The sequence below is a fragment of the Gallus gallus genome, chromosome 1, assembly GCF_016699485.2.
Source record: "Gallus gallus isolate bGalGal1 chromosome 1, bGalGal1.mat.broiler.GRCg7b, whole genome shotgun sequence".
In the NCBI taxonomy this organism is placed as follows: domain Eukaryota; kingdom Metazoa; phylum Chordata; class Aves; order Galliformes; family Phasianidae; genus Gallus; species Gallus gallus.
The window spans coordinates 75,222,984-75,236,907 of record NC_052532.1 but is presented as its reverse complement, the minus strand read 5'-3'; the positions used below and the strand labels follow the sequence as shown (position 1 = coordinate 75,236,907).

The 13,924-nt window shown below is 34.9% G+C and overlaps 1 protein-coding gene across 5 annotated transcripts in view; it reads right to left on the bottom strand.

Annotated features, from left to right (window-relative positions):
• Positions 1-4,625: 4,625 nt before the first annotated feature.
• Positions 4,626-13,924, bottom strand: part of PRMT1 (protein arginine methyltransferase 1) — a 52,251-nt gene continuing 42,952 nt past the window's right edge. For all 5 annotated transcript variants that reach the window (XM_040661113.2, XM_004938079.5, XM_046909667.1 and 2 more), the window contains 3 exons: positions 10,452-10,602; positions 7,829-7,950; positions 4,626-6,086 (listed from right to left, as the gene is read on the bottom strand). In XM_040661113.2, coding sequence (XP_040517047.1) covers positions 6,003-6,086; positions 7,829-7,950; positions 10,452-10,602 — 357 coding nt within the window. In that variant the 3' untranslated portion in view covers positions 4,626-6,002. The remainder of the gene's footprint in view (positions 6,087-7,828; positions 7,951-10,451; positions 10,603-13,924) is intronic.

Here is a 13,924-nt window from a genome sequence, read left to right as displayed (position 1 = left end):
TTTTGTTTCAAATGTCATACAGCATCCAGGGGGCACTTGTCACAGGTTTGAAGACGCAGGTTTCTTCATGCACGCCATACTGTCCTTCTGTAATGGATGATTCAGATAACACAAGAATGATCTTTTTTTATCACTGCTGTTGTTTTGCAGCAAAGGAAGCTTCCACGGACTTCCTTCTGTAGTAAACTCTCCTACAATGAATCTAGGTAAGAGTCACAGCATTACTTTACACATTCATTACTGTGAGCAGAACTTCTGAGGGGCATTGGCAGCCCTCTGGGGATTCCTTCACTTGCTGCTGACTTGCCCTGCAGCCCTGCAGTTCCTCAGAGAGCAGAGCTATTTTCTGGTGCAATTTTATTTTACCCATCAGGTTCTCAGTGGAAAAGTTCAGTGTTTTGTTATCTGTCATTGTTCAGGTAATATATTGCCTCCTGTAAAGTGTATGGAGTACTTTGCCATTTGTTGGTTCAGCTGAGACCAGTAATCCAAGTAATAAGATGGCTAGATGTTTTCTAGACTTTTCTTCCTGACCATATTCCAAATGGTGTGAAAACACCCTGCAATACACACCCCATATAAAAACTGAAATGATAGGATACATTAGTTCGTTTATTCCAATAAGCTGGACTAGAGACCTCCAAGGATCTGTTACAACCAAGTTAGTTGTGGTGTAGATTCAAAAAAAAGCAGATGGTTTCTGCATGGTTTCAGTCACACATTTTGTGTGTCTTTGCGTACCAACACTGAAGCCTAACAGTTGGTCTCAGACCAACTACAACCCCCACAATATAATTCTGAAATAAGCTATGAAAGCACTCCATGGTGCAAGAAGATGTTATACTTTAATGTCTCAGCATCCCCTAATAGTGGGTGGTGTTGAATCAATTTATCAGATCAATATTTTCTGAAATTCTTTCCTCAGAAATCTTTAGGTATTTACTGGTAAAGGATGCCACACATCTTTTGAATTCTGTTGCTCATATCCTCCCACATTCTCCATTTATTGCTTAAAAATTGTTGTCATCATGTGTGTTATTGTCTAATTGGAATACAGATGCTTTTTCTCACATGCTGCCGTTTCAGCTTCACACAACACTTGTTGGCCTCCTATAGTCATCCCATACAAAAGCAAGAAAAACAGTAAGTTTTGTGTTTTTTTTCTAACCTGAGATATTGTTACAGTGTTGGTAGTAGCAATTACAGGACAACAGATAGTTATGGAAATACATAGTGTTTGCTTTAGTCAGGTCCCTTTAGCTAATGACTGTTTTTCATGCCAACAAATGTGAAAAATATGCCACTGTTTGATTACTTTTGCCAACTGGCCAACATTACAAGTTACTGTAAAATAATACATATGTCTTTCTGGACTGTCATTTCATATTTCTGCATCAAAATGGTAAGGCAAGTACGACTTATGATTAAATTCTGTTGTAAGCTTAACACAGGGATCTATTTCTGGTTCCAGGGCTATGTCATGTTGGAAATACTGATGGTCATTTTAGTAAACAGGAATGAGTAGACATGAAAGTAGGGAACTGAATTGTAAAAGAGAATGTTCTGTTTTCCACATGAGGAATTAATGGTCAGCTTAGGCTTAATTTTGCTGACTACCATGCTTCTAAAACACCATGACTAATGATTCAGAGCAATGGCTTGGATTCTAACTTAAACCTCTATGTTCTGTAAGGAAGTAAGACTGACTTATGGTTGTAGTTGTTATTTCAAGTTAAAATAATATACTTTTATTTCACATTCATACCATGCTTCTCAGTCTTTCTCAAAAAAAAATGCAATATGCACATTGTTTGTCAATTTTCATGTGACTATTCCAGATCATCTCAGTCAACATCCTATGCAGAAATACCAGTGTTCTGGGGGATGATTCACAATTTCTTTACTCTAAAACAATATGTGAAAAAAATGATTTCAATGTTTTTTTTTCTTTTAAAATGAGGATGTTCAAAACCAAACACATTGTTACATAACACTTAAAATGTCATTTTTTTCTTCAGCTGCTTTTGTAAAACATTTATAAGTGCTGTGAACTCACAATTAAATTTTAAGAAGTTTAGAAGTTGGAAGATCTGACTTCTTCCCACTTGACTGTGCTCTTTGTGCATTAACATCTGAGATGAAGTCTCAAAGGCGTTGAAAAGAAATGTTGGAAAAGGACTAAGGACCTCACTTCTCAAATTGGAACTGGTCTGTGAATGTGTCCTGGTTTCATCTAAGACAGATATAATTTTCTCCATGGTGGCTGATATGATTCTGTATGTTGGGTTTAGGACAAAAGCAATGTTGATAACACAGTGATGTTTTAGTTGTTGTTGAGCAGTGTCCACAATGAGTCAAGGACTATTCTGCTTCTCATACTGCCCTGCCAGCAAAGACACTGGGGTGCTCAAGAATCTGGGAAGGGACAGAACCATGAAAGCTGACCCAAACTAGTTAAAGAGATATTCCATACCACCTGAATATTCCTCAAAAAAATGTGTACACATACCACAACATGATAAGAAAACACAAAATTATCTTTAATTAGTGAGTCTTGGAGTTACATTTTTTGCAAAACCCTTAGATATATTTAGCCAATGTGTATACACCTAGCTTCTGGGGGAAAAAAGAGGGTGAGAAGAGAAGGGGAGATGAGAGCACAGTTAGTTGATATAACTCATATAGGAAGGCTAGGGTGTAGTCATGTAAAGGTAAGAAGGGAGCTGCCATGAGTGGTGTAAAGTGAGAACTAACTGTATCTTCCTCTATCTAATCTTCCTCTTTTACTGTAATTACAGTAAAAATAGAGATAAATTCTTCTCAGAGATGCACACTAAAAGAACAAAGCAGTAGTCCCAAGCTGTAACAAGAGAAATTCCAGTTGAAGGTAGGAAAATGCATCTGTGAGATTAGCATTGGAGTTGATGCTCGTAGAGGCTATGAAACCTTTGCTCTTGGAAACGTTCAGAACTTGTCTGGATAAAGGTCTGAGAAACATGAGCTAGCTTGAAGTTAGCCCTAACCTCTAGCAGAGGTTAGATTATAGATTTCCAGAAGGCTTTTCCATCACAAATTAGTCTATGCAATTAGTCCTTTAGCAAAATAACCCCAGCTCCTCTGTTTTGCAAATACACTATCCTTTTTATTTGGATACCTTTCTTTTCTTTTCTTTTTTTTTCTTTTTTTTCCCTTGCCCACCCTCTTCATGTATAGCAGGAGTCATTTTTTGTTGCTAAAGCATTCTACTCTTGATCAGTTGAGAAAGCAGTTTTGAGTCTTTGACTCCAGTTGAACAAATGAGCAGGCAGATTCTAATAAAAGGTAAGTCATTCTGTTGCCATCTTACTCTACCACCCACATCACACCACTCCACACGTATAGTTAATTTTCTTCATAATTTTAGTAACATCTGACAAGAGCTAGTTGATACTGGGAGAGGTAAATGCATGTGAGTTATAGTATACTGCTCTGTAAAGAACTTTAGGAACATAGAGCAGTATTCTTAGTATGTCATCAGGACTGCCTCCCTAATTCTACAGGCACTGCCAATATGAATTGCATTCAGTGCATTTTAGAGGCATACCTTGTATCTAGTTTCTTTGGATGCTCCTTTGTTCTTGAAGTGACAGGCCAGTCCCTGATGAGTTTTAATAAATTTTCTTGAAGATCACAGTCAAGGCAGAAGTGACTTGCTTTCTCATTTTGCCAGTGCTGCATTTATTACTCATCAGGGATGTGTAACTATTATATTTAAATTTCTGTTTCATGCTTTGAGCTCATCTCTTGATCTTCTTTTCCTGTCAGTGGGAAGTAAAACAAAAGCTTTAAAGATGTGTCTTGTTTTAGAGATCAAATCATTTTGTCATTAGTATTTTAATGTACAGCTTTGAAGATCAATGACTTGGATTAAATCCTGACATGCATGACTGACTTTCTCACTCAAGTCTTAATAAGGTTAGGCTCAGACCTTGTGTTAGTTACTTGTAATAGGTTCTTTACTTGCTGGATTGCTGAAGAAAGTCTATCAGCTAATTGCAGGTAGCTGTCAATCTTGCATTTATGTTTCACTAATGCCCACATAACAGACACTATGTACGCTGAACACATTGGTGGTTTGAGAATCTTAGTCATTTGAAACACCCATATGGAACTTGGAAGCCTAATTTTTCCTTTTGATCACTGTAATTTGAACATACCCAGCTCTGCAGTAGGTTCTCTTAGTTCATGTGATGAAGAAGCATGTGCTATGTTTTCAACGTGATGTGAAGAGAATTACAAGTTAGTTTTCCAGAGCCAAACATGACTTATCTTGCCATCATCTCTGAACAATTAGTCACCAGTGCAAGACTTGAAGTTCTCTCAAGGAGTAAGACAGATAAACAAAGCCAGAGTCTTTCCTCTTTAAGTTACAATCACCTCAGTGATTAGCAGAAAAGGAGAAGATAAAAACAAACACTATTCTATATTTGAGAGTATCTTTATATAAATGGAGAGGACAGAGAAAAAATCTGGTAGAATTCCTTACCTTGAAGTCCTAGATTCATGAAGTGCTGACAGAAAGGTATTTCTTGAACTTATACTGGCAAAATAAGAACCTACAAAAAGCTTACTGATGAGCAGCACTGTTTGCTTGCATATTCAAGTAAGCTTTATTTATAGGTGATTAAAAAGATTTTTCAGGCAAAAAAATAGTCTCATCCAATATATGATAGAACATGATTTAGTGCACTGCACTATAAAGACTCAAAGAAAGATGCATATTTAGTATTGATGATTCACTTTTTGACAAATTACTTGTGATTAATTGGTCAACATTCATACAGTAAAAATATATATAAATAATTATAAACAGTCAGTATTTACCTATAAGCATAAGATTTTGTAAGAAAAACAAGGAGTGTAAGAGGATGGGGAAGCTACAAACACCTTAGTAATATTGGAAGCAATATATATGTATTTAAAGACATTAACTCATCCTAGCATATTATTGGACCCTTGAGAATAGTATTTGCAATTTAAAGCTTATTTGAAACGTTAATGAAAGGAAACACTAATTCCCTAATTTTTAAAATGATTTTGTATTAAGAATCTTGCAGAGAACTCAAATGGGCAAAAACTACATGGCCACAAAACATGAATTACCCACCATTTCAGAGACTTTGCAATCATCACATTTAAATACTACATGCCTGATTTCAGAAGGTCTCATGCAAAATCCAACTATAAAAACTCACCACAAATATTTGCAAGGATAAAAAGCTGATGTTCTTTAAAGCTCTGACAAACATCCAGTTATGAAGGTGAATCTTAGAATACATGGTCCACAGTTTCCACATGGTATTGTAAGAGATACTTGTTGATCCTTTACAAACTCCCAGCTCTTATCTACATTTTGCTCAGGATATCTCCCAAAGCTATAATTTGGGCAGTTAATTAGAGCTGAAATGTATCACTGTCTAGAGTAGTGGCATCATCTTTCCATAACTGCATAATTAAAATTCACATTAAAATCACAAAACTATTATGAATAAACATTTTTCTCATATACAATATATATATCATATTATAATATACTATTTTATACTATATTATATTGTATTTATATTGAACATAAGTCCAGCTATCATGTCTTTTAGTGGTCTTCTATATTGAAGAAGCTACCCTAATCACTTGTAACATGCAAAGCTTGGAAGAACCAGAAATGCATTATAAATAGTACAATTTTATATGCATCTTCTGCCGTCCTAAAGTCAAACAGAACACTCAAGTCTGTTCTTTGTTTTCCCTATATTTTTGACAAAAGCTGCAGTTCTGTATACTGTACATTCACAGTGGGATCCCAGCCCTCTATACCATCTGCAAGAAGGATCAGGTTACCACTTTCCACTGGAGTAAACATTCTAATGTTTAATATAGTAATCGTGCAAACACTTGTTCCTAGCTTGAAGTTCAGCAGCTCAGGACTTGATAGAATTCATTTAATCTCTCTGAAAGGTTTCTTGCTAGCGCATTTTGTAGTCATTAGATACTGATGCTTCACATAGCTGTCCTTTAAAATCCAAGTCTATGGTGAAATCCAGGTCGCGCTGTAGAAGATTTAAATGTAAATGTAAGTAAGACCATAAATCCAGCGTTTGAGTTCAGTTATTGCTCAGTTTGAAAAGTCTTTCAGTCTTAAGAGTTACATACTGTGTTTTCTGAGTTCTTTTGTTTTGAAATATCACTAGCATTGAAAAAACAGGATGTAAGATGTATGATGTCATCATGAAATCTTTGTCTAGGGTATACTGTACTCTTCTCAAGACTGCTTTACTGTCCTGGTTACAATTAGAAGGTTTCTGAAATGCTGTGCTATCATAAGTATTCCATAATATTTTTTTAAAAAGCATATCCTATTAAGTAAAGGCCATTCAAGCTACCAGTTATTCCAGAACAGAATAGGTAAACTTCCCATTGTAGACTAGCCCTTAGTCATTCTTTTTCTTTGATTTTTGGAAAGAGTACATAGTCTCACAAAATGATGAAGGCAGACATGAGCCCTACAGGCTTTTGGAAGACTTCATACTTCAGAAGAGCAAAGTGCTAAGAAATCATTTTTAAACTAAGAGTACTGAGATAGTTATCATAAGACAGACTATTAAGAAGATTTTAATTTTACCACATGCAATAAGGTGTTGTGCGAACAAATTTGAATTTCATTTTTCCCTCAAGAGAAAAGGGCAATGAACTGATACATTCAGTGCAAAAGAAAATCTTTCCATTCCCCCTGAAGACAACATTAAAGTGGGAATCACACTGTTCTCCTGAATTCTCACAGCAAGGAGTAGGTTTCAGAAATGAAAGTGATTGTTTTAATGCTAGCCTTAATTTGTGTTTAATTCTTCCCCATGTATCAACACTTTTATGAAAACTATATAAAATTTAGTTTTGGTACAAAAATAGGACAAGTAATGCAATAAACAAAGGTGATGGAATGTTAAGATTCACTGCAGTCAATGAATACAATATTCCAACAATTACAATAACAGCATAAATGGATTGTTATCACACTGTATTAATCACTGAATGTGATAATTGTAGTAATAAAAACAAGGAGATTTCACTAAAGGGTTTTGGCAGAAAATGGTGCCACTGTTTCTCACAGAAGTGATACTTCTCATATCTTGCTTTTCTATACAGGCAGGGGTTGTCCATCAGACTATGTCCCATAGTCTTCTTATAAGCTAAATGAAGCCCTAATTGATGACATCGCCCATAGTAGACAAACTGAGCAAGTTCTTGGCCATCATAGAGTGATATCCATCATGTTTGGCTTTGGTCTTCAATAAAACATCAGTATTTTCTATGGACAGCCACAATTTTGAAATAACCATAGTGAGTTTGAATAGTGAGTTCAAACAGAAGTTCAACTGAAATCTGTTACTTAATTTCCTGAGTGGAAAGTGTGGATCTAAGTATAGAAATTACTCTTCATCGTTCTGTACTGGCAGGAGGCTCTTATTTTAGTGACAGTATGAAGAGACCTTTGGCTGCTTTTTTTCACAAAATATGAATCTAGATTATTTCAGAGGGCAGCTGACTTGACGATGTAGCTGGACGATTTCTTCCTTCCCTTGCTAGCTGGTTTGCAAGCTGACTTCTGTAATGTGAGCGCTATATCATCATTGCCATCACCAGCTTTGGTATAGCTATGAATACAGCTTTTACTAAAATATACAAATTTAGTGTTTTTAGCACACTCACTGTTTTACTTATACACATTTTATTTACTGCTGATTATCATTTTTCATCAATATAGTTGGAATTAGAAGCAGTGATGCTGACTTACCACATTTTTTGCATTTGGTTTCATGGATATTGTCCCATAGATTTCTTCTCCTCGTCTCACAGTTAAGTAGTCCTCTAGGTAGAAGACAGTTTGCTTCCAGTGAGTATAGGGAGCATCAGGTGCTAGAAAACATATATGGGCATTATTCAAAGAAATTTGGTCTTTGTCTTATAAATCAAATTAAGACTTGCAAACAGTTGAAAAAAAGGCTTAGAATACTTCTAACTCATATACAATATTAGCAGTTGAGCTTAAGCAGGACAGTTACAGCAACACAATTCTACTGACTGATAGTGTGTTGTCATCTAAGTTTTACTGGAATATGTCATATGTGATTACACTCAGCAAGAGGGATTCCATGAAGAATGTTAGTGAGCATGACAGACAGACAGCATGACTTCCTTTCCTATTAACTTACACACATTCAAGTTGGGAAAATCTTTAACTTATTTGAATGTCTGAAGTATAGATTAATTCAAAAACAGAAAGTTGCAAAGAAACATGCATAAAATGCTAACCACAGTGACACAGAAGAAACCTTTGATTCATGATGCTGAAAGAGTACAAAACAGAGATTTTCAAGAGAACACGTCTGGGGAAAGGGCATTTGAACCTGTTCATACTTTTTTTTAACAGCATATGCTATGGATGATTGACAGAGATGGATACCAGTTTAAATGAATTCCTAGCCTCACTTTGATGCCCTTGAAGTTAAAACTAAATGATAAATATTGCCAAGTGCTAGTCTTAGTTAAATCTGGGGTTCCTTTGCACAAGTATTTTAATTAATTAATCTTACTAGAATTGAATGCTCACTTTGGCTTGTCTTCATTTTGTATTTATCTTCAGGACTGAGCACACACTATTCAACTATTTTGTATTTAATTTTTTTCCCCCAGAAATTCCATTGCTGCTCATTATATTTGGAAGAGAACAAAAATACTATAAATCCTGAGGATGGCAGCACACACTTTGCAATCATTCTTCAAAACTTCCAGTATTACCCTACTTGCTGTTCAGAAATGCTTGCCTTTTCAAGTTAGAGAGACCTGAAACAGATTATCCAAAATTTAGAACTCTCACCTGTTCTCAGAATACTACATTGCAGAAATGAAGTTAATCTCAAAGAGAGATGACAATGCTAAATCATCATCTAGTTTAATCGAAAGAAGTGACTACCTCCAAAGAAAGGTGATCTTGTCCTAAAATAGGTGAGAAGAATTGCCTTTTATCTTGTTTCAGTATAGGAGAATATAACTGATAGTGCATGTGGTTGGCCTCACTTCAGGGCAGTTAGAGAGAGAGAAGTTCAATGCTATTCTGACAATACCTACATAAAGCTGCAGTCAGCACCTGCTTGTGACAGGATTCCTTTTTGAATGACTATTTCAAGCATATTTTTGAATGTTGTATCCAACATTTCTCTGTTAATTAACATTGCTTGTTAATGTATTACTCTAATGTAGGAAAAAAATATTTTATTTTTTTTTTCTGCCTTGGGCATTAGTCTATTTGGATACTTATTTCACAGACTTCTTCCTATTGTGTAGGGCTGGCTGATCAGGAATTATCTTGTTTAATTCTGCATATACTACACCTCTAAACTTTAATTGAATGGTACTGTTTGTTTTAGTTGTTGTTTCTCTTCAGCAATTTTAATTTTTCTGTTTTGTGTGTTTGTTTTTATCCTTGATTTAAATACTGAAGGTGAAGCAGTCCCTAGTGAATTTTCACTGGTAACTTTTGCCTGTCATTGGTCACTGATACCTGTCACAGTGTGAGAAATACTGCAGTGTAATGACTTTATAGAATGACCAGGAAAATGTGTTTGATGAAAAAATATAAGAATATGAGGTACCAAATAATATCTTCCATATGGTTATTCTAGAAGAATAAAACATAAATTTTGACTCTCAGTGAAGAGCTGAAAGCTCCTGTAAGGGGAAGAAAAGAAAATATTTCTAAAAACTTTTAACATTAGATTCCATTTACACCAATGGTACCAGTAACAACCAGCAACTATTTATTGTTCTCGTAATTAAAGCAGTTACAAGATTTTAACATTTCTTGCAACACTGGTTTATTCATTCTGGTGAACCATTCCTCAGAGGAATGGAATTATTCCTTTAAGTGTCTGCACACCTAGGGAAGTTAGAGTTTCATGTATGGGTTGATTGAGCCAATTTACATAAGCAATATGTGTGTAGTTACGTTGTTGAAAAACTGATATTTTTTTTTCTAGCTTCTGAGACAAGCAAGAAACACTTTTTGAGTTTTAGATTCCATGGAAGCTGGGACCCAGAGCAGCTATTTCTCACTGAGGATGTTTCTTGTTTTCTACAAGAAACATGATACAGGATTAAGATATAACTGCTGATGAGCATGAACTCCAGGATTATAATTCTTTCTGAGCTGCAAGATTGGTAGCTATTCTGAAATACTGCCACTGCTTTTGCAGAATTCCTACAATTGTCCTTTCTCCATCCTGATCATTTGCTTCAAGATGATGATAGTTTTTATTACTGAAATGAAAATTTTTTATTACGGTAAACCCTCATGTACCATCTGACCAGTAGTACTGACAAACAGCTTGAAATAGAAATGGAACAAAAGTACAGATTACCTGTAGAAAATCCCATCTTCTTGTGGCACTTTGTAAATTCAATATTAAAATAGGTGACCAATGCATGAATGTAATCATTACGCTGAATTTGGAGGCAGAATGCTGAAGTAAATGCCAGTTCTTCAGTCTTCACTGTATAAATATCTACTTCCTGTTTTGAAGAGAATGAAGTAACTATTTAGATTCAGATGTTTGTGACTAAGGTAATTGTTAAGGTGATGTACTTAGGCATTTTATTTAATGATCAACAACCAAGACAATTGGCAATCATTTATGCTGTAAGAAATTCATGGTACATTTGAATATATTAAATCATCAGCAAATGATCCAGTTACCTGACTGAGCTGACTATGTGATAATAGAGGCCAGTCATAGAAGAAAGCATGCCCTTGGGAATGGGAGGGAGGAGTGACAGGAGCTGGAGGAAATTAAGGTAAAATGATACTTTGACAAATATAGGTACAATGGATGTTGAAATGGAGATATGTAACCCAGTGTTAAGGTCTTTCCTCTCTGGTACAGTCAGCATAAGGAAAGATGGTCATTGTGTGTGCATGTTTTTTTTTTTTTTTCAAGCAGTCAAAACATTTGAGTCATTACAGGGGGCTGCTTTTTGCTGATAATATTTTCTAATCTTGTGTCAGACTTAGGTTTCTAATTAGCAGGCACAGAGATATTACCCTTCAACTATACAAAAGCAAATTCTGTGAATTGTTCTAGGGCGTGATTGTTTGGAGCAAAGATGAATCTACAAGATTGCTTATTTCTATTGATATTTAAATAACACTTTTCAGGGCTTAAACTTTTTTTTTTTTTTTTTTTTTTTTTGTACTGATCTGATTTTCCCAGCTAGGTATTGCTTTTATCAGGGGTGCTTTCAATACTGATACTTATGATAGGGATGATACTAAGTCATACATACAGAAATATTATCAATTACATTCCAATGCTATGGAAAATCTTTCCTATCAATTTACTTTCTGATATTCTTGTAAGTGTCTCAAGCTTTACTATCTTTGTCAGGGCATATTTAGCAGGAAATCTCAAAATACTTTGATTTCTGTTATTAGGAAAATCAATTTCAACAACAAAATCATCCATGCTATCCATAAATGTTTTGTAGGCAGAAATCCAAAATTCTTTTACTGCATTAGTGTAAACTATGAATCATATCATCAGTCTCACCAGCATTACTTCAAACTTACACTTCAGTAATGGAGAGCAGAGATTAGAATGTCCATGCAAAATAGAGGGATCTTTTGGTAATTATACTTTATAACCTAAGAGGACTGTGTAAAAATAAACATGAAAAATACAACCATATTTCAGTTACTGGACTCTCTGTGATTATCTCTAGATACAATATATTTCTAATAAACTGAAAACTTACGGTGAGATGATTTCAGCAAGTTATTATTTTGGTCTATCTATCTATTTGAAAAGTTCAAAAATAATGTAATGAAAATGATTCTATTACATTCCTATGTAACCATGACTCACTACAGCTTTTGTCCGAAAAGCATATTTTTTACCCAGTTTGCAGTGAACCAATTCCTACATAATCTGGAGAGATGTTGCTTTTTTATTTAGGCCTGGGTGCCAGCGGAAGCACAATAATGCAAGTTTCTTCACTATGTTTGTACATTAAATTCCTAAATGTTCCACCTATCCAATACAGAAGAAACATCTATTACCTATATATTGTATGTATATATATATATATGTACATATATACATATATACATATATACATATATACATATATACATATATACATCCCCGTCAAGCGCCTACTGCAACAATATATTCATAAGGTTAAGCAATCGTGATACTTTTGGCTAATTTCCTGACTGCATTTCCACAGGGTCATTTGGGGGTCATGCATGACCCTTGGTGGTTGGTTAGAGAATGCTCCCCTTACTCTTTTTATCCTTATATGGCTACCTAAGAACAAGCTGAACAGTTCTCTTGCCAATTTTACAAGGAGAACAATTGTACTTGATTAATCAGATAACATCAATGGTAAAAGACTCTGATTTAGTATAAGCAGTACTTGATAAAAGAATTTTATGTTCATATTGATTAGATATAGACAGTACCCCCTTCCTTCCAAGGGAAGATTATTGTTTTCATTATATGTATCTCACCTCTTTGAAAGTTTAGAAATATCTACCTGCTATTCACAACTATAAGGATCCTTGCTTATAGGTGGTCATTTAGAGCTGGGATAGCCTTCAAACAGCCAGCTCCACCACTACAGTCCTCCCCCTCAAAATAAAATAAAATAAAATAAAATAAAATAAAATAAAATAAAATAAAATAAAAAAGACAAATTAAGAAAATAAGAATTTAGAAGTATAACAGTATAACAGAAATAAGAATTTCTGAAGTATGCTGAAGCAGACAGCAAAATTTACTTTGACAAGCTGAACTGGTTTGGTGGATGACAGCTACAGGTTTCTATAATTTTTGGTAGCTTTTACATCACTATGGGGAAATTGTGAACAGAGTTCAATGGATGAAGCCCATAAATGAGTATGTAGCTTTCTTCTGAGCTGTGTTGGCTCTTGAGGGTAAAGTGGTTAAAGAACATGAGGAAATACTTTAATTAAAGAAGTCAGTGGAAATGTTTCAAAAATATTGATATGCTGGGTAAAATTGTTTCACTTTTGAAGGGTATTTTAAGAACAGAAACCTGCTTTTAAAGTTTATTTTCTTATTAGTATGCAGCATATTAAACTTTTTAGGGGTTAATTAGTGTGTTTTTGAACCTGGCCTGATCCCTATTTTGCTGATCCTCTTATTCTGTCAAGTATATATTCTTCTATTAAACTACACAGTTCACTGAACATTACTAACAGTTCAGGGGATAAATGCTTTGAATTAAATAAGTAGAAAAGTTGTGATTTACCACATTTCATTTCAAATAACTTAATGGAAAAATTACTGAATAATGGTCATAGTTAACCAGGGAATGAAAAGGAACGGAGCCTTTGCAATAAATGAGCAAACTTGGCTTCATCAACCTGATTCCATTACTGCTATTGAAGCAGAAAGCTTTATTCATGTGAGTAGTCCCCCATTAGGAGGATTCCTGCACATGAGAGGAATTTTAGAGCTTTCGTATGTTCCTGTAGCCACAGACTCTTAACCTGGTTATGTGACCATTCTGTCCTTTATGTAGAAGAGGGTACTAGTTAATCTCTGTCTGCAAGAGTTGGGACTGGGAGAGCACAGCAACATTCTGGGTAAGGGTAAGAATTAGGAATATACACAAAAATTAGGTTCCAATTCTGATTGTCTGGAATAAACTAGAGTTATTTCATCAGAGCCAAGCAATTCAGAAACTGCAAACAGAAATAATCTACTCTTTCTCAGCAGCTTGCCACTGGTAATTTTCAGCCTCTGTTTACAAGAAGGTAAGGCAATTAGAATTCACATCTGTATCCATCATGTCTCTATCCAGTATTTGC